The sequence below is a fragment of the Patagioenas fasciata genome, chromosome 18 (genome assembly GCF_037038585.1).
Source record: "Patagioenas fasciata isolate bPatFas1 chromosome 18, bPatFas1.hap1, whole genome shotgun sequence".
Classification (NCBI taxonomy): domain Eukaryota; kingdom Metazoa; phylum Chordata; class Aves; order Columbiformes; family Columbidae; genus Patagioenas; species Patagioenas fasciata.
In genome coordinates, this window is record NC_092537.1 from 9388862 (window position 1) to 9412043 (window position 23182).

General features: G+C 48.4%; 1 protein-coding gene across 2 annotated transcripts; it reads right to left on the reverse strand.

The window, feature by feature from the left end:
* On the reverse strand, window positions 1–21817 carry TEKT3 (tektin 3). 2 transcript variants are annotated; one of them, XM_065852181.2, is made up of 10 exons: window positions 21324–21817; window positions 19520–19697; window positions 17041–17242; window positions 7041–7649; window positions 6404–6487; window positions 5710–5780; window positions 4789–4932; window positions 3008–3230; window positions 2139–2293; window positions 1–377 (listed from the first exon to the last, which is right to left on the reverse strand). In XM_065852181.2, the coding sequence occupies exons 4-10, from the start codon at window positions 7617–7619 to the stop codon at window positions 161–163; spliced, it is 1473 nt and encodes a 490-aa protein (XP_065708253.2). In that variant the 5' UTR covers window positions 7620–7649; window positions 17041–17242; window positions 19520–19697; window positions 21324–21817; the 3' UTR covers window positions 1–160. The 2 variants fall into 2 exon arrangements, with proteins under 2 accessions (XP_065708253.2, XP_071672708.1); XM_071816607.1 differs by having other exon boundaries at window positions 17041–17245.
* Between the last annotated feature and the right edge of the window lie 1365 nt (window positions 21818–23182).

Genomic DNA, 23182 nt, shown 5'->3' on the forward strand with positions numbered 1-23182 from the left:
TAATGCACAAAGTGATCATTTAATTTCTACTCACGCTTTTCATCAGGAAGTGAAAGTCTAATCATGTGTTTTCAAAGTATCTTAGCAAAAATGGGAACATATCCTAGCAAAACTGCAAATACCTCCTGCAACAGATAGCCTGAGTTCGGCTAAGCCCAGCCTAAACATAACCCACCAGCCGGGTGGTGCTGGGAAAGGTCTTGCGCATCCCCATGCACTTCTCCTGGTCAATGAAGAGCGAGTTGGCTTTGACGGCCAGGTCATGCTCCAAAATTGATTTGGCATGAACCAGCATTTGCAACATGTCCTCAGCGTCTCTCAGCCGCTGCTGATGGCCCTGGATCGTCTCATCAAGCTCATGGACCTCGTTGACAAGGCTGGAAAAAAGCAAAAATCCCCATATTAAGAGCCCCCTCATGGGGGCGGGGTGGTGTGTTCCCCCCCTGCCCCAATTTGGCCTTTTCTCATAACTCTGCTCAAGCGATAACGACCTGTGGTGGTGGTGATGGATGTGTCTGGTTGTGATGGATGCATCTGGCTCAAAGTGCATTTGGGGGAGACCGATAACAACACAATAGCCAAGTGGTAATTTATGGCAAAGCACCCACCAAACCACAGTGCTGGGCAATCTCCAACTCAAACCAAATTTGGAAGAAACCAACATTTGCACAGTATGCAAATATGACTATGAGTCAATCATCGTACTCCATAAACAGTGACAGCCCAGAGCCGGCTGAGCTCTCCTGCACGGCAGCGGGGTGTAAAACAGGATCTCCCTGAGCAGGGACACCTCTCAAGGTTACTCCTCAAGGCTGAGAGATTCCTCATCACATCAGATTCTTGGTAAGTAACAGCATACTAAACTTTGAAATCTTAGCTAAGTGATCTAAAGGCTTGATTGTGCATATATAATCCTTTAGACATAAACCATTGACCAAGTCTGAGACTAAGTCTGGATCCAGCACTTAGAGAAGTCTGAGAAGGAGTTTAGAAGACAAAGGTGTCTTCTCTGAACCTCATGACTCAAGGGGAGGGTCTTCTATGAAGTAAATAACCAAGTGTACCTTGCCATCTAGTCTTGTTAAACCACTGTCACATTTATCACTGAACTTTGTTGCCCCACTGTTTTATATCACTAAAGCATATCGTTGCTTTTCACTTATGAACAAAGTGCATCCCTCTCACTCCATCCGTGATGCGGGGAGCTTTCCAGCACCCTTGAGGCACAGGATTTCCCCCTCCAGCATGCTCAGACTAACTTGGACCCCCCGTTTTTGGCAGATGCATGGGAAAGCCTAAGGCAGAGCTCACCCAGACCTCAGCAGGGAGGCAGGGTTAAATTTGCTCTCAGGCTTTGGCAAAGGGTAGCTGTGTCTCCCGGAGCACCTTGTGCCACTAAGAAGAGGGACAAGCAGCTGTGCATTCCTGTTCCTGCTCGGTTTTGTGGGGTTTTTTGTTCACACTCCTGGAGCTGCCTGTGCAGAGGGCTCCTCCTCACACCCAGGGGTGCACACACAGCAAAACAGGACAGCTGGGAGAGGCTAAAAGTGAATGTGGAACAAGTGGAGGATGGAAAAAAAATCAGCATGTGAGATGCTAAACAGGCTCTGGGGCTGGATTTAAATTGCTTTTACAAGGCTTCACGTGGAGTCATGCCCAGAGGGCTCCCTGGAGAAGGTGTGAGATTTGGGGTGCAGGGTACTCAGCCTGCTTCTCCCATCCCAAAGAACTCACTGTGTCCTCAAAAGGATCTTCAGTGTCCCCAGGGGAGAGGACAACAGCCCTTACTACTTCTCCCTTTCTTGCAGTTACCCAAAAGTAAGGTGCTATGTGCTCCCAACACAAGATTAAAGAACTTATCCTTCAAAACTGAGCACATCCAGCCACCGGGAAGCAGGTAGGAGGGAGAATGAGGTTTACCCAAGCAGGAAAAATCCAGCTGCTCAAGGGGCAGAGCAACTTCCATGGGTGCAGAGCTCTCCCAGCACCCAAAGACTGCAATACCTGCTCATTACTTTTGATTACGACTGCACTTATGGAAGGACTATTTAGGGGACTATTTAGCATCCAATGATGCTCCCAAGTGCCACCACCAGTGACTCCTCAAGGGCCCCGCAGACCCTGCACTGCTGCCTTACCGGATCTGGGGAGGGTCCCGGCACAGCTCCACATCTGGTCTCCGTGTCCGCTCATCCAGTCGAGTCTGAGCCACCTTTAATGGAGGCCCTTTGTCCCTAATGGCTTTTCGGAGGGCTTCTATGTTCATCTCCATCTCGAAGATTTCCTTCAGTGTCTGGTGTGAAATAGAAACACATGCATAAATTAAAAAATACATACTAAAGTGACTACATAATTTCCCTGTTTTCCTGTCTGTCTGAAGAAAAAAACAAGTTCGATAAGCAGAGCCTGGGCTCAGACCACTGTCACTCAGCCACACATTGAGGCATAGATCCAGCAGCAATTTCTCTTCAGGGAAAAGCTTCTCTTTGCTGTTGCTGTCACATCAGAGGAGGTTTGGGAGCAGCGATGGATCTTTTGAATTACCAGCTTCCCAAAATTACTGCTTGCAGGAACTAGTCATCCATCAATAGCAACTAACAGAGGAAAGGTTTTTAATGGATCCTCATTGCAGGATGTGGCATCTGCCTGCAATGCTGCAAGCCCAGGCTGCACTCGGTTAACAAATCACAGATTCATTTTGGTTGGAAAAGATCCTCAAGATCATCGAGTCCAACTGTTAACCGATCCCTGGCACTGCCCCATGTCTCTCAGAACCTCATCTCCACCTCTGTCCAACCCCTCCAGGGATGGTGACTCCCGCACTGCCCTGGGCAGCCTGTTCCAATGCCCCACAGCCCTTTGGGGAAGAAATTGTTCCCAAGATCCAACCTCAACCTCCCCTGGCGCAACTTGAGGCCATTTCCTCTCATTCCATCGCTTGTTCCTTAGGAGAAGAGATCAACACCCTCCATGCCACAACCTCCTTTCAGGTAGGCTCTATAACTACCTTAGCCAGGTGGGTCTGAAGCTTGTTCTTGGCATCGGCTGTCTCGGCGATGCGGTTGGTAAAGGCGACGTTCACTGTGTTGAACTGGCGCCACATCTCGTTGGCCGTCACCACCAGCAGGTTCTCGATGTCATCCCGCAGCTTGGCCGAGGCCGCCCGTTCGCTCTGGGAGCGGAGGATGTTGTCATCTGTGAACTTCGCCCATGACTCCGGCACCGAAATTCTGCAGGGGGGGAAAGGAGAGGCTCCCGATAAGCCCATGCTGCTGAAGCTGGAGGTGTATGAACCCTGCCAGGATTAGCGTGGCTTAAACGTAGACTAAAGGCAGCCTTTCTGTACTTAAAAGGGGCCGATAAAGAAAAATGGGCAGAGAGTTTTTAGCAGGGCCTGTTGCAATAGGACAAAGGATGATGGTTTTAAATTAAATGAAGGAGATTCAGGCTGGACATGAGGAAGGAATTGTTGGCCCTAAGGGTGGTGAGAGCCTGGCCCAGGTTGGCCAGAGAGGTGGTGGATGAACCATCCCTGGAGACATCCCAGGCCAGGCTGGATGGGGCTCTGAGCAACCTGAGCTGGTGAAGATGTCCCTGCTCATGGCAGGGGTGGCACTGGGGGAGCTGGGAAGGTCCCTTGGTTGAACCCAAACTGTTCTGTGATTCTGTGATTCTGAATCCTATGCTCTTAATTTGACCACATGGAAGTGAAACATCTGGACACCATTTGGTCAATAACGCTTATCAAATGGTGACATGTTCATGAAGACAACTGTAATACTTAGGAAAGCTCAGACAAACAAAAGATTTCCCCAGAAAAACGGAGATTTTAATCAGACCCCATATTTACATGTTGGAAGCATTTAAGTGCCAAGTGATTCACAGCCTCACGACAAGGCACAGATTGCAGTCAATTTGTTTTGCTCATAACTTATCCTACTTTCATACTCAAATGAATGAGCATTCGATAATGTTTGATTCCCTGTGTGTGCATTCAGGATGAAGTTCATGCCTGTGCAATAGTCCAGAACAAGGTCAACAAAAGCCTTAAATACCACATAAGCTCCATTTAAAACATGCTGATCCTCGGCACATTTTACCCCCCTCCTAATTTTAGCGTCAGTCCTTTGCAATTCGTTTGCCTGTCTAAATATGTCTGAGCTCTACTGTGAATAATTATTCTTACATTAGAAAAACTGAATCAATCTATGCACCCCATAAACTGCATGCATCTGATTTATTCCCTCCGCCCTTTGCCACTTTGGGCACATCCCTGCGAGTGCTGGTTTAGGTCACCATTCATTTACTGCAGAGCCAAAGCTAAATCCTGGGCACCCAAAAGCAGCTGAACTCTATCCCAGGACCATGCTCCCTTTCTTTATCTTCTGTGTCATTTTGGCTCCCTGCCAGGCCCTCTCCACGCTGGGGCGAACCCCCCAGACCTTACGTCAATGAAGAGCACTCAGGCAAGCACTGACACATCTTTGAAAATATGCATAAACTTAATGAGCTGTGCAGAGGTGCTGAACTGAATCCATTTACAGGCTGATCTCTGAAACCGTATATAATGTTTAACTAAGTGGGACTCGCTCTTGCTCTCTGGATGTCAGGCATCCAGTTGGAAGCAGAGGGTTGTGCTCCCTTTCTGGCAAGCAGAGAGAAATGGCCCTTCCAAGGTGGGTGTCTCCAGGCGGGCTGGACGTGCCATGCAGACACGTGCCTTTAGAGAAGGCTGGGACAACGAGCTCCTGCCAGGGAGAGGCACCAAGCATCCCGGCGTGCACTCACGTGGCATCAAACCGCTCCACCCCTCGGTAGTAGCTGATGCCGTCGGAGCTGTTCCTCAGGTGGTGGCACTTGTTATCGATGCGGTGGGCCGTCTGCTTGTTAGCCAGGTCCTTCTCCACCTCGTGCTGGGCCGCCCTGTTGGACCTTCAACACACAGAAAGCAGCTGTCACTGGGGACATGCGGGTGGGACGGTTCCCTCCTCATCGCACATCCCTGCAGCTCCCAGCTGGGCAGTGATGTGTTCCCATGAGCATCGCTGCCCACTTCCCATGGAGCCTGCATGGGTTTTATGCATGTGGGGTGTGGGTAGAGGTCAGGGTCTGGTGGGGGGTCACACTGCTCTGGTGAGGCCCCCCCTGCAGTGCTGGTCCAGCTCTGGGTCCTCAGCACAGGACACACATGGACCTGCTGGAGAGGGGCCAGAGGAGCCACAGGAATGATCCGAGGCTGGAACAGCTCTGCTGGGAGGACAGGCTGAGAGAGTTGGGGGGTTCAGCTGGAGAAGAGAAGCTCCAGGGAGACCTTATTACGGCCTTTATGGGCTTAAAAGGGGCTTGTAGAAAAGATGAGGACAGACTTTTGAGCAGGGCCCATTGTGACAGGACAAGGGGTGACGGTTTTAAACCAAAAGAGGGAGATTCAGGCTGGACATGAGGAAGGAGTTGTTGGCCCTGAGGGTGGTGAGAACCTGGCCCAGGTTGGCCAGAGAGGTGGTGGCTGAACCATCCCTGGAGACATCCCAGGCCAGGCTGGACGGGGCTCTGAGCAACCTGAGCTGGTGAAGATGTCCCTGCTCATGGCAGCGGTGGCACTGGGGGAGCTGGGAAGGTCCCTTCCAACCCAAACCATTCTGTGGGTCTTTGATTCCAGCTGCAAATGCACGTCAGCCCTGCAGCGAGAGACAAGCAGCTCCTCCTTACGCCAGCTGGGCTTTCGCCCTGTCCAGGTACCGCTGCATCCTCTCCTGGCAGGACCTGATGACATCGACTTCCTGGGCAAAGGCAAAGTACAACCCCGTCAATGTCCACACTCAACAGTTCTGGTCACACGTGTCCCCTCAGACCTCTCCAACCCTGCACACAGCCAGAACTCGCCTGCCTGTCCTTCTGCCCAAAGCAAACAGGCAGGGAGGGGAGAAGGTGCCCCCAACCCCAGCACACTTCTGCAGCTGAGTCTGATCGAGCTCTCAGCTCTCTTGACTCCACCACAAATCCATCGCGTTTGTGAAGCCCCAGCTACTGGAAGCAGGTGATTAGTGCTCCAAAATGATGAGGTTCTCAGGGACAAGGGTTAGTGCCAGGGGTGGGTTAACGGCTGGACTTGATCTTGAGGATCTTTTCCAATCAAAATGATTCGATGTTTCTATGATATGCTACACAAAGTCACAGCTGATGTTCAGCTATTCCTTCCTCTCTTAGGGCAAGTCTCACCCACACCACATGGACGTGCTGCTACTGGGGGAACAACATCCCCAGCCCAGCAGGTTTTGGGGGTTTGAAGAGTTTCACACCTCACCAGCACTGAAAAGCCAGTTAGGGAACAATGCTGCAAAACCTGTTTAGGGCAGCTTAGGTAAAAATAATTTTAACACATGATCTGAGCTGCCAAACTTACTGTGAAGAGCTGTTTCTCCACCTCGTCGTGGACTAAATCGACGCCCATCCTCTTCTCCCGGTGAAGCAAGCACTCCTGAGCGACCTGTTGGGGACATGCCATCAGTGCTGGCTCCAGGGACAGCGTTCCCTATAGGGACAGTCCCCATCTCAAGTCATGTAAGAAAACAAGTTATAGGTGGGCACGGAGATGACAGCAGGGGGGAAAAGTGCCCTTGGCAGCTAATTTAGCCGACAACGAGCAGCCGAGTTGCAGCATCAGCATTAAATGAACATGAGGGAGCACACGTATCCCTGGTGTGACCACAGCTGAACGCAGGGACCTGTGTCAGCCTTGACGCTGACCCTGCCAGAGCCTTGTAGTAAGACGCAGGCTTTTGTCTCCCAAACGTGGATTTTGGATATACCGCTTATAAAAATATTTGGTTAAGCAAATACTGTTCCGATGCGCTCAGCATGCGCCGATAGGGGATGCAGCAGATGGCAAGGGGTTTGTTTATTACTAACTTAAGTAATGGTCTCTTAATAAAAACTTTTTAGACGTTACGGAGCTGCAATGAAACTTAATGAGACGTTTGAACAGCTGCAGATGTTCCAGCAGGAGGGTTCAGTTTGCAGCCCCCTGTACATGGTCTTACCTGGAGCGGGGCCTCCGTCTCGGCCAAGGCTCTTTCCAGTCGTTTCTTGACGTCGGTGAGCGCGTTGGTCTCCCCGATCATCTCATCCAGCTCATGGCGGAGCTCCGATTTCCAAAATTCAATATAATTGACACGTTCTCCCAGGTTTTTGGTGCTTTCTCCTTGGGTTTTCTTTGTCTGCTGATATTTATCCTGAATCAAGCGGGTGGTATCGACTCTCAGACATTCTGCATTGCGTCGGGAAGTCTCCGAGTCTTTGTAGTTGGTCAGGTTGGACCTGTACCAGTCATCGGGGGTGTACCGGGTAAAGAGGGTGTTTCTGTTGGAAACGAAAGGAAGCATCTTGCTGGGGGGTTGCCCCTGGGAGCTCTTGGAGAAGGGAGCTAAAGTTGGGTTGATGGCAGCTGTTTTATAGTAAGATTTGGGCATCCAGGGAAGGCTGAAGCTCTGAGGCAAGGGGTAGTAAGGAAAGCGGTTCTTGTAGCTTGAAGCCATGGTGCTGATGGCAGGCAGGAACTTGGAAGGTGTTGATCTGGGATGGGCAAATGTCGATGATAAGGGAGAGCCGACCAGCTCCATTTTGGAACACTGCTATTTCAGGAATGTGTCCTGCACAAAGGAAGCAGAAGACAACCTTGCTCAGGGAGCTCCTGCACTTGTGTTGCTTCTTACAGCAACACGTGCAACTTCTAACACAGACAGCGACACACGCGGCACCCACACTGTGCTGTGCAAGCCCAGAACTCTTGAAAGCAAATCCCTCCTGACAGCATCCCAAGCATTTGTGTATAAAAGGATTTGACTTTGTCGTTAGTATCTAGTGTAAGGTCTTGAAATGCGGAGAAAAACAAATCATGGCTGCTAAGGAGAATGACAGATATTACGCCTTCATTTTCCTTCATTCTGTCAATCCAGTGAAACTCTAGTTGCTGATTCTCTGCTGTTCGTTTGTTTCTTTTGGCTGGTGTATCTGCTGATCTTATAGTACCCCAGATGTAATTTTCTGTTTAAGAGTTCCATTACCAGCCCTGATAGCTTTGGACACACAGCTGCTACCAATCCAGCCTGATTTTTGGGTGAGGGATTCCATCCTCATCAGGTCTATCTTCACTTGCATCAAATGCTTTAGTGAGGAGTCTGTTGGTGAGCTGAGCTTTGCAGGACTACATCCAATTTGAACCCCCCCCCTTTATTTCAGCCTCAAAAGAACAGCCACCTCTTGACTTGCAAAGGAAGAAAAATGTCTGTGGCTTATTTGATGTAAAATAAATGTGTTTTGAAAGGAGATATCTCACAAAATCTTTTTATAGTGGCTTATAAACACCAGCCTTGTAGTAACCCTGGGAGGAATGGCCACATGGGAAGATTTTGCCACCAGTAACTGCATAAGGCACTGTGAGTGCTCTTGCTCTTTCCAGATTGACGTTATCGATCAACTGTTATCAGAAATATAATGCAGAGGGCCACCAGATGTACCTAACACAGCTAATCTGAGGACAAACCCTCAGGAGGGTATCTTGTGCTCGATATGAAGCTCTTGTGTGGTTACAGGTGTCACCCATTGGCAGAACAAGCCCCTGTGGCCATTCCTCCCCTGACACCATACTGTCCCCACTGCTCCCAGCCTGGCCCACAGCCCCAGGGGACATGAGGACACTGGTGGAATACAATAAGATCCCTGGATGGGAGCAGGGTTTGACACAAAGCATGTGCTAAATCACATTCATTACAGCACAAAATCAACTTTCTTCCTTTAAAAAGGGGATGTTCACATGAAATAAACTCACTTTTATCCTAGAACAAAGCATCCACACAAGCAATCAGGTGAATAGAAGTTTAATTGCTTCTCCTGGGCTACCCTGATCAATTTGCATGTGCAGGTGAGCTCAGAGAGGCCGGCTTAGTTTTTAAATCATAAAAACCATTGGGAAAGGAAGTTTCTTTTATTTCAGTCACAACAAGGAACGCCTCTCTCCACACAAGGGCAGGACCAAGGAGTCACAGTTCCCTCCTGGAAAGCTTAAAAGGCAATAGACGGATGACATGACAGATGCCCACAGTATATTGACTTTCCTGGAGCCGTGCCCGTTCACACCAGGTGATGAGCAGACAACACGACTCATTAAATCGCACATTTTCCAACATCTAGCTACAGGGACAGGTGATTTAAGAGACTGTTTACATCACTGGTGCCTATATTCATGCATTCAGGTGAACAGTGTCTCAAAATGCAGCTATTAAATAAGTGAACGGCAAATACAGGAGAATCACAGGTCCATTAGCTCAGGCAAAATGGAAAAAAATAAGGATGAGTCAGAGGGGAAAAGTGCACAGCCTGCAGCTGGGAAACGATTGAACTTTGAATGCTGTATTTTCAAGCCTTGCCCAATTTTGGCTGTGCTGGCACAGGCTGCCCCAGTACCTGACTTGGGAGCAGCAGCACTGGGGGAACCGAGTGTGTGGGACGGGCAGCAGGAAAATCACACCCTCATATTTAGCAAAAAAAAATAATAATAAAAAAGAACTTTCATAAACACGACCCTCTGAGCCAGTTTGGCAGAACCCAGGACGAAATGTCTGTGCTCAGGTCCAACAAAAACCACTGTGTGTGCCGGTTCCCACAAGCCAGTCGCTTCAGCCCTTTTGTCCCTGTTAGGGATAAATGCACTTTCCTGAGCTCCCAGCTGCTTATTTATACCAGTGTCATCCCGGGGTGACACTTTCTACCACATACCAGGAGTCACTGACCACCTAGTTTGGGGGAAATCTGGATGACATAAGAGACATTGTGGGGGATTGGGAGAGATACCTGCTTTTTCAGTCCTCCTCTCCCAGTTAAGGCACACGCTCACCCTAGGATGCCTGGGTGTGGGGTACGCTCTGGGGTTTTGGGGGTGCCTGGGGGGGCTGATACTCACCGCTGTGCTTTTGGGCTTGGTGGCAGCTGTGCCAGGCACTGTAGCACCTGCAGGCAGTGACACAGGACCAGGGAGCGTTGTCACGGGCACAGGTTGCTCAGTGACGGGGTTCTGCCCAAGTAGCTCCCTGCAGGTGCTATGGCAACATGATGCAGCTCAGTGCTCTCCATGGGCAACCCAGTGACACCCTTGGGCAAGCAAATACCTTCATGTGGCTTCCCTAGTTCCTGGCCTGCACAACCCGCTGCCCTCACTGGGCAAATTTCAGTGCTGAAATAGGGCTGAAAAGAAAGATGGGGACAGACTTCTGAGCAGGGCCTGTTGGGACAGGACAAGGGGTGATGGTTTTAAACCAAAAGAGGGAGATTCAGGCTGGACATGAGGAAGAAATTGTTGCCCCTGAGGGTGGTGAGAGCCTGGCCCAGGTTGGCCAGAGAGGTGGCGGATGAACCATCCCTGGAGACATCCCAGGCCAGGCTGGACGGGGCTCTGAGCAACCTGAGCTGGTGAAGATGTCCCTGCTCATGGCAGGGGTGGCACTGGGGGTGCTGGGAAGATCCCTTCAACCCAAATTCTGTGATTCTCACTTGGTGCAGCTATTAGGCAACCTGGTGCCCTTGGTGGGCATCTCAATGCCCCCCTTGGCGGGCAGCCCAGGGCCACCCCAGACAACCCGGTGCAGCCTCTTGGCAACTTAGTGCCTTCTCTGGGGAACGTGATCCCACCCCTGGGCAATCCTCAGTGCAGCCCTTGGGCATTTTAGTGCCACGCATGGGGAAACCAGTGCTTCTGACAGGCAAACCAGTGTCCACGCTGGGCAACACAATGCCAGCACTGGTGCTCCCAGGCCGGCCTATGGCCAAGTGGTGGCCTCTCTGGGGAGGAGCGTCACACCAGGGCAGGGGTGCTGGCATGGTGAGGAGATGCACAGTGTCCCCAGGAGCCCCAGCACAGCCTCACGCAGCACCAGTCCCCCGTGACAGGGGGAGCGTTTGCTGGGGGAGGGCCCTTCCCTGGTTATCTCAGGCTTTAGCCTGAGAAAAGGCACTGAAACAGGAGGAGCCCATGGTGGTAGCACAGCTGCCCCTGTTAACCCAAGGGGGTTTCTTTCCAACTTTTGAAAGCACCCACCAGATTTGCTGGGAGCACCTCTGTGTCCCACGTTATCCAGAGGAAACATTTTTCCTTTGCTTCATTTTACTGCTTTAGCTTAACTGTGAGCTACATGGATGGCTCATCAAATGCTCAGGCTGATACATCTGTTTTCTCACAGCCTTTTCCAGTTTCCTCTAATTTTCCCAGTTACTAGACCTGAGATCGTACCCAAATGTTTTATAGCATCTCGTGAGCGCCGTGACACCCTGGCCCACCGCTCCCGCTTTCCGTGCACCCACACGCACGGAGCTGGGCTCCGCCGCCAAAGATCTGACATAAAAAATAACTCAAACTGTTTCATGTATACAAAGCTTAGCACACTTCAATTTCACTTTAAACACACGTCTTTGCTTTAGCCGGGTGAAGAATCAACTTAATCAAACTGAAATAAAAGGTTCCCTTCACAAGTTGCTTTTCTATAGCTAAACCAGATAAAATATAGCTAAACCAAATAATATTTTAATAAATAATTTCTGCGGCAGGACACACAGACACCCTCAGAGCAGCCCTGCTCAGATCCTCCGTCAACTCACGCTCCCACTCCCTGCCCGGAGCTAATTTTGTTCAGATGAATCACTGCACAATGAGGGACACCACTAACTGTTGTAGGCAACCACACGGCTTTTGAAGTATTGGCTAAATTAAGCAATAATAATTAGATAATATTGTAAATGGCCCATGGGCATTCTGCAAAGGAGACAGACCAGGACATTCTGGGGAAGGACCACGATGCAGAGGGACATAAAAGTGGATGAAGTTTGGTCCCGCCATAGCCTCTGGAGTGGTTTTTCAAGCAAAGGGCTAATAAATGTACCTAAAAGCTACGAAGATGAGGAGAATTGGCACAGGTAAAACAGTCAAATTCACAAACTAAGTGACTCTCAAGCAAGAAGTTATCAGCTGCTCACAGTAAGTGGTGCTCAGATCCCCCATGCTCTGGGTACCACACCAAATTGTATATACTACTCACATCAGCTCCATTTATTCAAGCAATTAAACTGTGTCCCTTAATTGTGACTGCAACTGCAACAGCAGCAAATTCACTAAAATTATGAAACTACCAGTCCTGGTTCTGGTGGGGCATATCCAGTTTTGATGGACACGTGAGAACATAGTTTGTCCGAGACTCAACCATTTTAGCTCGGAATCAAAACAGAAAAACAAGGATGAAAACATGAGGCTGATGTCAAGCAGAGGTGCCAATTTTCAGCATGTTGGCCCAGGTTTGTCTAGTTGACCAAATTGGAATTTCAAGGGGTACATTTAGATACCTAAGTACAAAATCTACTGCCAAAACCTGTCAATCTTTCTGTCACAGCTCTACATTCTCACTGTCTATTAATACAGCATTACGCTGCCTCATAAGCTGCCCTTCTGAAAATACCCAGATCCAGATCTTTTATAGCATCCGTCATGAGTCTACATGTACCCATAACATTGCCAGGTCCCACTTTTACATCGCTTTTGAATATTCCTCCCTGTCCTATAAACACCATACCTGCCTGAAAGGGATCAATTGTCTACTCAACAGCAGAATAATTTTCAAAAGTCACATTAATTCATGGAGCATTAAAAAAAATTAAACCATGTGTGTGCATCTCATGCTGTCACGCTGAAGGACAAGCATTCTCATGGGCCACGCTTGCATAAGCTTGAAGATTTTAGCTATTTATTAAACCAAGGATGGTTTTTAGAGACGAGCTGCATGTGCGGCTACAGCCATGGGCAAAGTCCTGCAGCTGGTTCCGTCTGGCCAGGAAACACGAGACTTTCCAGAGTTTTACTGGGTTTCCCACGTCCTGGTGAAAATTATGAGTTGACCATAAAACACAGAGGGCCAAGGATGCTGGAGGTGAATCCTGGGCTGCTTTTATCTCTGCATATGACCAGTGGAAAAAGAAGGTTATGGCCATCACTGAGCCCCCAGTGCCATACCAGAGGCTGGGACTAGCAGGAGAAGGGCTGGGGGGTTGGACACCCAACCCAGAGGAGAAGAAGAGGAGGTTGAGCAGGTTGGCAAGGAGAAAGAACCAGTTTTAGACATGGACAGCCACTGGACACCAGCTGGGGCTCCCCCTTCCTCTGCCAACAGCCCCTCAAAGGGCTTGTGTCCTTTTTCCATGGTTGGAGAAGCTCAAGTGCTGCTTCCTCCACAGCCCCATGCAGCACCTGAAAGTGCCACCATCCTGCTGGTAGGACTTCATCAAAAATCCACCTCCTCAGTCTGCTGCAGGCACATCTCTGCGCTCTGCAGATGGACAGCTGAGTCCCAGCAGGGAAAATATCCACCTATAGAATCACAGAATGGTTTGGATTGAAGGGACTTTCCCAGCTCCCCCAGTGCCACCGCTGCCATGAGCAGGGACATCTTCACCAGCTCAGGTTGCTCAGAGCCTTGTCCAGCCTGGCCTGGGATGTCTCCAGGGATGGGGCATCCACCACCTCTCCGGGCAACCTGGGACAATAATTTACCACCAAATTTGGCAATGCCAAATTCAAATTTGTGGTTAGTTCCAGCTCATTTGAGTCATAAATGGATGCAAAAATGCAGTCCACCAACAGGTTGCCCCAGCAGGACCTGACTCCGCTCCCTTGCCCTGGTTTAAGGTGCGGTGACCTCTGAGATGTCCATGAGCCTGTACCGGAGTAAATATAGCACAAGGTAGGGAAAAATCAGCCCGCAATTTATGCTGCAATGCAACCGGGACTGTCTGCACGTGTTTGCAAAGGCTTGAGAAACCCCCTCGTGCTGTCAGCACATCAGTGTGTGCAGTCCCGTCCTGCACCCAGTTCTGACAGAGGAGCTATTCACAGAAAAACTGTTAAAAATGTGAGTTATGAAACCTTTTCCTTTCTCCAAGGTGGCGTGTGTGTTGTCTATATTCTATTGCCCTGAAAGGGGCACGAGCAACAGCTCAAACATTTTGTACAAATCAGTGACAGTTACCTCAGTAAATCATTCCTTATCTATGTGATTCATGTGCCTTTGTTTTTTTTAACATTCTTGAGGGGGTTGGAGATGGTTTTCCCAGAACCTGTGTTTTCTGACGAAGTTCACATCTCCTTTTCCACCCTGATTTTTCTACCAATAAACACAACTGCAAGCAGACAAGGGCAGGCTGCAGTGAGGGGAGGCAAATTCTCAAAGGCACTGGCAAAATGATGACACGAATGCCATTTTACACTGACTCGCCTCTGTTGTTACCCAAAATTATCCTGGATCCCAGGATGCTCAGGAGCTACATGTGATGTGTTATAGGAGCCCACTTCCCCCAGTTTGGCCCATGGGTACCATGCTGAATGGGAGTCACCTCACTGAAGTTTAGACATTGTAACCTAAAACAACTTTCTTTTACAATCAGTAAGAAGAAATAAGCCTCTCCAGAAGCCATTATCTGAACTATCGTACTTTTAGGATTAGGCAAATGGTGCAAGGGAAGGTGCATTTTCTTTGTGTCCCGTAAGAGATGCACAGGGCGGTACGTAGAGCTGGATGTCTAACTGACCCAGAACTCCCTCAAAAAACACTCTTAGTCCTTCAGCAAGGCCGGATCTTCTGAAAATTTACCCTTGAAGTTTGAGTTTCCAAAGATATCAAGCACAAAAAATTGTCTCTAGACTCAGGTGCTCTTCACCTCCAGACATGCGGCTCTTAACAAAGAGAGAAACAAATAAAGAGATCAAAAAGTAGACTGGCAGCTGAATTATTCAGTCTAACCATAGTAGCATTTGATTGAGCTTTCCAAACAATAAATGTGGCATGAATAAATCATTACAAATCCCTCCTTGAGCTCTCGTGATGAGTCACAACCACCAAACCACAGATGCTCAGGCTGCTCATCCACAAGGTTAAGACACAGATAACTCACGTAATCGCAGCAATAGTGGTCTCAGAAAATGTAATAAGTTACTGGTGATGGTCTCAGCAGTGCCCAAGGAACTACTGGAAATAAAAAGCGGGGATTTTGGGAAAAGCCTCCCTGTAGGCACTTCAACACAAAGTTTCTCTCTTTTGGATTTTTCTCTCTATATTGGCCTCACTGCAAAGTCCAAGGCTGTGGGGAAGATGTGCTTTAAATTGCATCCAACAAGCAAAGACGTTGCTCACACCATGAAATTCAATTAACTACACAAACAGGCATACAAGCAAGTAGGAGACAGCCCTGTGCACACCCACAGATCCACAGTCATATAAAAGGTCTAGACATCAGCATGAAAAAATCCCGAACATGTGCCCGGAGCAGAGAACACGGAGCATCCCACTACAGCTCTGCCTCCCCAGAACCCGCCAGGAGCCTGATGGGGGTTTTGTTCTTCCAGCCAAGTTCACACCAGGTCACATTTTGGGATCATCTCCTTAGCACACAGAAAAGGCCTTAGGAAACTGTCCCCAGCAAGTTTTCCCTCATATGTCCCATCTTGCTGTAGCCTTTGATTAATCAAAGGTCAAACCTTCCAGCCACCCCAGGGGCCAACTTCTTCCCAAGGCAAAAGCCATTCAGGACTGACAGCACCATGGACCGATAACTGATGGAGGGGGAAAAGGGAAATGAAACCAGCTTCTCTATATTTGCCTTGAAATATCCCACCCGCAAAAGCGTTTAACCACGTGCTGTTTATTAACAACACGACCGGCCCCATTATTTCAGTGCAATTTAAACACAAAACTGTGCCCCGACATCTGAGATCTGCTGAGTAGAAATAGATGGCTCCCGTGATTGATGCTCCGCACATGCTTTTGTGCTTAGCTGAAGTGAGTTATTGGTGGCCTCTCCATGCTCGTATACACTCCTGATTGCCGAGCCAGATGTGAAAGCAATTAGCACAATGGGAAGACTGTCTTTAAGTCCATGGGGCTTTTTATAGGTTTGTGTTTATTTTTGGACCTACTTTCTTGAGGTGAATTTTGGCAGGCCGCTCAAGGACTGGTTTATGTCATGACTGGCTATTGTTTAAAGTTTTTTATTGCTTTGGCAAGGGCTTGAGTTGGAAAGGGGAGGGGAGAGTCGCTGTGTTTTTTTTCCTCTGTCATCATATTCAGGCTACTATTTCAGACAGCAAAAGGATCACAAAGTCTGTGGAGCCGATAGGAACGACCTCAGCTTCTGCTCCTCAGGAAATTGCAAGGGCAGAATGCAGTCCCGTTGTGGAAGTGCCCAGAAAGCTTGTCTGGAAAAAAAAAACAGCCTTCATGGAAATTTGTCTTAAAAGAAAAGAGAAAAACCCTCTCCTTTTCAGCTCCCCTTGCAGCACTGCCAGGGTGCTCTTTCCATGGTCATATAAACATTATTCTCTGTGGCAGTGAGCACAAGCCCTCACTGGCCTTTCATAGAATCACAGATTTATTTTGGTTGGAAAAGACCCTCAGGATCATCAAGTCCAACCATAACGCACCCCTGGCACTGCCCCATGTCCCTGAGAACCTCATCTCTCTCTGTTCATCCCCTCCAGGGATGGTGACTCCAGCACTGCCCTGGGCAGCCTGTTCCAATGCCCCACAGCCCTTTGGGGAAGAAATTGTTCCCAAGATCCAACCTCAACCTCCCCTGGCACAACTTGAAGCCGTTTCCTCTGGTCCTGGCGCTTGTTCCTGGGGAGCAGAGCCCGACCGCCCCTGGCTCCAAGCTCCTTTCAGACAGTTCAGAGATCAGAAGGTCTCCCCTCAGCCTCTCTCTCCAGTATCCTCATTTCAGTATCACTCCAGGTATTATCTAACTCCAGACAAAATTCGTTTTATCAGATTTGGCCACTGAGAGCTCTGACAAGCATAAAGTGCATATATTTAAGAGCCATTTCGATATGTGATATGAAATACTCCGACTACATCTAGTTGCTGGATAAGACAACAAAGCAGCCTAACTCGCTTGGCTGGAATTGGAGCCTGAACCTGAACCATCTCGCCCTTTCAGAAAATTTGGCTTTCTTACCACATTTGTGACTGTCCCCGATGCTGTCCCAGCCCAAGCCGGGATGCCGGGGATGGATCCGCCAGTGAAGTATGGGATGAATTTGGATCCAGTCCCAGCTGCAGCCTGTGACGCTCGGGCCCTGGGGGGTTTAGGTCAGCGTCGCTCTCTGGTTTCCAGACATCAGCAGCCGCTGGGGTTTGAGGATTGCAGAGGATGTTTACTACTTCAAAACAAAAGGAAACCATCTCCATGTTAACCTGGCAAATAATTAAGAGACCTGCAAACACTTTAGATCCTGTAAATTACGCGGTGTCATTTGGTAGAATTTTTTTGCAGATCCAGTTTCCTAATAAATGCCTTTTTTTTTCCGGCCCCTGCAAGTGTCTTTCCTTGTGCAACTGGCCCCCGGTGACAAGCCAGCAAGAGGAGCGTTTCTTTTCTGCCATGCCCTGCCGCAGACCTTTAGAACTATCATTAAGATTTCATTACATAAATATTTTGCCTGACACTTTATCTCATATTACATGTAATTTTTATCCTTGGAACACTGTGGTCCACTTAGCCAGATGGAGTATGTGGTGCCTGCTAAAGAAAATGGAAAAGCAGGGCTGAATTGATGGGACTCTTCCCCCGCAAATGGCAAATATTTTCTAGCAGTTTAAGCAAAAGGTGTTTTCTGATTGTATCCTGAGCAGCCTTCAGAAAAAAAAAAAAAAGGTTAATTCTGGTATGTTTTGGAGAGATGAATGTTGCTCAGGCTAATAGGAAAGAGGGTGAAAGTCACTGAGGTCTCTGCACACTGAACCCATCATAAAGATTTGCTCAAAAAGTCGCCTAAGTGCCGTTTTGGTTTGGGGTTTGAGTCAACAGCTGGGATTTTCACCTGCATCCCCAAAAGTGATGTGCCAGCCTCTAAGTTATCCTTTAAATCACAGAATCGTTTTGGTTGGAAATGACCATCAAGATCATAAAGTCCAACCATAACCCACCCCTGGCACTACCCCATGTGCCTGAGAACCTCATCTCCATCTGTTCAACCCTCCAGGGATGGTGACTCCAGCACTGCCCTGGGCAGCCTGTTCCAATGCCCCACAGCCCTTTGGGGAAGAAATTGTTCCCCAGATCCAACCTCAACCTCCCCTGGCGCAACTTGAGGCCGTTTCCTCTGCTCCTGTCACTTGCCACCTCACAAGCCACCTCTCTGCTGCTCTGTGGGTGCTCAGAAGGATTTTCTTTGCCACAGGGAGCTCTGCAAAACCCATCCCTGGGGTAAATTCCTTCAGACAATCAGCTATAATGACCCCAAAATCACTTCCTCCTAGTGCCTCCTCAAGGCAGATGGGGAAGCTGTGCCAGAGATCTGCACACCACGGGTGAATCACGACGGGCTCCTCGTGCAGACAGTTCTGGTGCTGGACCATCAGCGTTGTACCTGCTGCACAGGTCCTTCCATCCCCGTTGCCCAGCTAAACAGGGATGTGCAAGCTGGGACTTGTCCCCTACGCAGCATAGATTGGCTGTACAGTAAACACCATCCATTCTGTACTTCAAACATTTTTTTTTTCCTAACCTATATTAAAAAACCTGCATATAAATGCTTTTTGCCTGATACCATGCACCACTAACAGAGACGCAAGTCTCCCTGAGTAGCAAGACACCAGTAACTGATGTTAACAAGAACATCTTGCTGTTTTACCTCCACTCCAGGGCAGCTTTTCCTGTGACCCAAGAGCCAGGCTGGGCTTTCCCAGCATCGCCAACAGTGCTCAGAGAGAAAGAACTGGACAGGAAGGTCCCACGCTCAGAAACTCATCACAAAAATGAACATGAGGGTGGGCAAGAGGGATCCTGGTGCTGGTGAGACAGAACCGGAACACAATCTACCTTCGGCTGTCAGCAAAACACCCTGATGCAACCAAAGAACAACGAAAATAGATAAAACCAGCTAAAGATGAAGCAAATAAAAACCCAAAGAGATTTGCAACGAAATATGAAAGCCAGAAAAGTACATCAGGAAATTTGCATTTTCCCACCCTTTGCTGAGAAACAATTTTGTGATGCACTTGCCCTTACTGCCTGCAATCACACCTATAGAAGCTGGAGCACCTACAGAGACCAGTGACACTTGAGAAACCAGTAACAAAACTCAGGGCTTCCAATGGGGCCATCGCTCATTGGAGTGCAGTGAGACCTGCGGAAGGTTTCAACAACGGCCAAGGCTGGAGCTGTGGGCAGCGGCTCCTTAAGAAGCGACTTCAGGCTAGAGCAAAATAAAATACAAGTTTATCCTGAGCCAAGTAGCTATAAAAACCCAGCACAGAAATGCAGGCCCACATATGTTGTTGTGGAGAAGCCCTTCATGCCCAATTTTGGGGACAAAATATAAGGAAGAGAGGCACAAATACTGGGAAATAAATAATTTATCTGTTGTTTTGCAGGTTCTGCTTGCAGATGGGCTTGTGCGAGGCTGGAGACCATGAGCATCGTGTTATCCCACCTGGGGCAAGAGGAAGGATGTTTTCCATAAGCTCAGGAGAGCAGAGAGGCTCCTGAGTGCGACGGAGGCATCACTGGATAAAACCTGGTGTTACGTGCCCTGGCTGCTCCGCTGTCATCAGCTCTGCTCCCTTTGATCGCATCCTCTGGCCCTGGGGTTATTTTATCTTCTGGGTGATCTGCAAAGGAGATGTATGGAGGTAAAAGTGACTGACTTCCTGGAGACTATTAAAAAAAAAAAAAAAGAGGAGACATCCTGGTACTTCCATGTCCTTGTTTTCCCAAACACACTTTGGCAGCTGGGTCTGAAAACAAGGGCAGGAGCATCACGTGGATCAAAATCCTTTGGCTGCATCATATTCCTTTGGCACAGCAAACTCCATCTGGCATCACCCAGAGCAAAGATGCCCCAAAGAGCCATTTTTGTCACTAAAACAAGATCTTTGCACCCGTGTGGAGCAGAGAGCGGCAGTCCCAGGACCTCCTCACCGATGGGACACGGCGCGTTTGAAGCCGTATCTCGGTGGAAGTGTTTTTTCCCCTTATCTCTGCGGAGGGTTTATTCTCGGTGTGTGCCAGCAGCAGGAAGGAGGCAGCTCGGGCTGGACCAGCCCTTCCCGCAGCGGAAATTTTGGCAGGAGCTCGGCTCTCTGGCTCGATCTTTTGCAAACAAGCACTGAAGGGTTTCAGGTTTGCAGCCTGGTGGAGCTCGCATTTTTCCACCTTATTATTTTTCTCTCTCTTCAGAGTATGAGGCTCGGCTCCTAGGGGCTTCTCAAGGTTTCGTGTGAGCTATCTTTCAGATTTGGGTTTTTGTGGTTTCGTTACACCCACCTTGAGTTTGATTTGAGAAGGGCACAAAATATAAAGTGAGTAATTGGCCAAACCCAGTGGGTTTTGCCTGGTTTTAGGCCAACATTTTTCAAACCCACCTGAATACATAAATCAGCTCAGTTGTAAAGCTGGGCTATAAAAGCAGAGGCAGTTCATTCACTTTCTTATACATTTCATACCATCACGGCAGGGAGTGATTCTGCCCCCAAAATTGCCTGTTTATGTCCACTGAGTGCCAAGGGAAGCTGCACAACCATGGAGACACAAACCAGGATGAGGACAAGCACCCCGGAAAAACGTGGGATTATACTATTTATTGTTGTGTATCACCCGAGTCCAGTTATTGACTTCTGTGGAAAAGCTCAATTTGAATGTAACATCAATGAGACACGGAGAAAAGCTTCAAACGCAGCTCTGAGAGGGATGTACTGGGAACAGGACTGAGATACAGGAACTGGAAAGATGCAGATTGCACCTCCAGGAGATGTTAAGCTCTAGGCATCTCGGGGTGTTTATAACTTGTGAGATTTAAATTCTGCTGCCAGCGCTGAAAGAAAGGAAACGAGGGCAGAAGGACCTGCCTGTGCTGTCAGTTTTTATTGTTTCATTAGAAGTGCCACGAAAATTAGTACTTTCTTAAAGCCTCAATTCTTGCAACTGTAAGGTTATATGAGAAAATCATATCTCGCTCCAAGATTCCTTTCTAAAACTCTTATTTGCTTAGAAAATGTGATCCCAAAAGGGGAATATTAAAGTCAAAACTCTTCAAATGATGCAAACCTGTATTTTCTAGGGGTGGAACTACAGACTCCATCCATCCAAGCTCGTGTTGAATTTCACAGGACCTGGGATACTTCAGCATTGCACTTTTTAAACCAAAAGAGACAGGAACAAGAGTCATCCCTGGCCCAGCACGTACAACCATACACAAAATCCTTCCCACTCAGTATCACCAATCACAGATAACTCACAGTGGAAGAGACTTCAGTAGGTCACGCCGTCCAACCTCATTTTTTCTACAGGACACATTCACTTCTCTGCCGGGACACACGGACCATGGCCGGGGCATCTTCTCCATGCTCCACGCTGCATCCCTGTGGGTTTTTACCCTCCCCGGGCCCCAGCGGCTGCAGGAGGAGGACACCAATGCAAATCCACCGCAGGTCCCTACAGAACGGCTCCATCAACCCACGGAGCTGCTGAGCTGCTCTGGTCCCCGTCCAAGGGGCCATCGGCAGCTCCAAGTCACCCCAACAGGCTTGGATGCTCCAGGAGCGATCGCCATGGTCAGAGTTGAAACCCATCACTTTGCAATTCCAGGCTGGCTATTTAGGGAAAACACTTCTCGTTTCCCCCGACCCTTTTTCCTCCTGACAGCATCCTGCCCCACGACGGGGATGGGATATTCTTAGAAACATCTATTTTGGGCTGGAATGCTGGAATTGAGAGCCTTCCTTCCTTTAAAGAAAACAGGCTAAATGATATTTAGAAAGCTTCATGCCAGTTTGAAGGTTATATTCTGCCTGTTATGTGAAGATTTATTTATTAGCTTAACATTTACCTGCGGCTGCCCCAGCACCAGGACGACCCGACCACCCTCCTGAGGCTCTGGAAAGTCGGGTGACATCTCCTTTAATGTGCCGGGTAGCTGCCACGGGGTTTATTCCCTCCCTCTTTCTTGGTAACACTTTGTATCAGCTTCAAATAGATTTAGTAAAATATTTTCCATCAAAACCTTCTTCGACAGAAAACAGCTTTTAGACATAATGTCTAACCTGAATCTCCCCTCTTTTAGTTTAAAACTATCACCCCTTGTCCTGTCATAACACGCCCTTCTAAATATTCAATATTCAAGAATATTCAATGTTAAAGAAGCATTTCGGCAACGCCCTCAGGCACATGGTGTGAATTTCAGGGTTGTCCTATGATCGTTGTGGGTCCCTTTCAACTGAGGACATTCTATGATTCTATACGCTGTAAGGATTTCAGGATTTTCACTAACCAAAGCAAACAAGAGCTGATTCTGGCTCCTGGCAGCAGCAGCAGCCCCGTTATTGCTTTAACAGCTGCAAGGCAGAGCCAAGAGCCACGAGGAGCTTTGGGGCTCTACAGAGTTTTGCAGCGGTTACACTGGGTCTTGGGGACACACACAGAGCTGCAGGGCCTGGGACACCCCCTGGGCCTCCCACCAGACCATGGCAGTCTGTCAGAGGGGTGTCTGTCTGTCCCCCTCTGCTCCAAGTCCCCAGCCAGCCTGGGGATGTGACATGACTTTAATACCGTGGTGTTACCCCAGGTTTCCTCTGAGTTATCTCCAATTATATCTGCCTCCAATGAATAATTAACACAGACCACATCCTGAGCAGAGCTGGCTGGGAACTGCTATTTCCATTACTTGGGAAATCCTGACATTAAGGGAGACATTGATTCTGATTCTGCATAAAAAGCTAGAATTCTTGGGTTTGCCAAGAAACAACATTTCCTCCCAGCAGTCAATTTAGGGCCATTACAGTGTTTCACTCCAGCGACTCTTTTCATTATTTCTTTCATTCCTATGTGCTTCTTAGACTATGCACTACACATGCGTGGAATCATACAATCTATAAAGACAATATAATATTAAGATTATGGCCTATATTACATGAAATTAATTTAAGTGATGGAACAGAAACATTCTGCTTCTACTGGAGTTTTGATACTGTCCAAACAAAATATTTCAACTTCTTCTTTTTTGCTGCTGGAAAATGTTGTTGGAATCAGCACATTTCTGCTACATGGCTTAAATTCAATTAACTTGCTTTTTCATATGGAAAGTTATACTGAGAAAAAT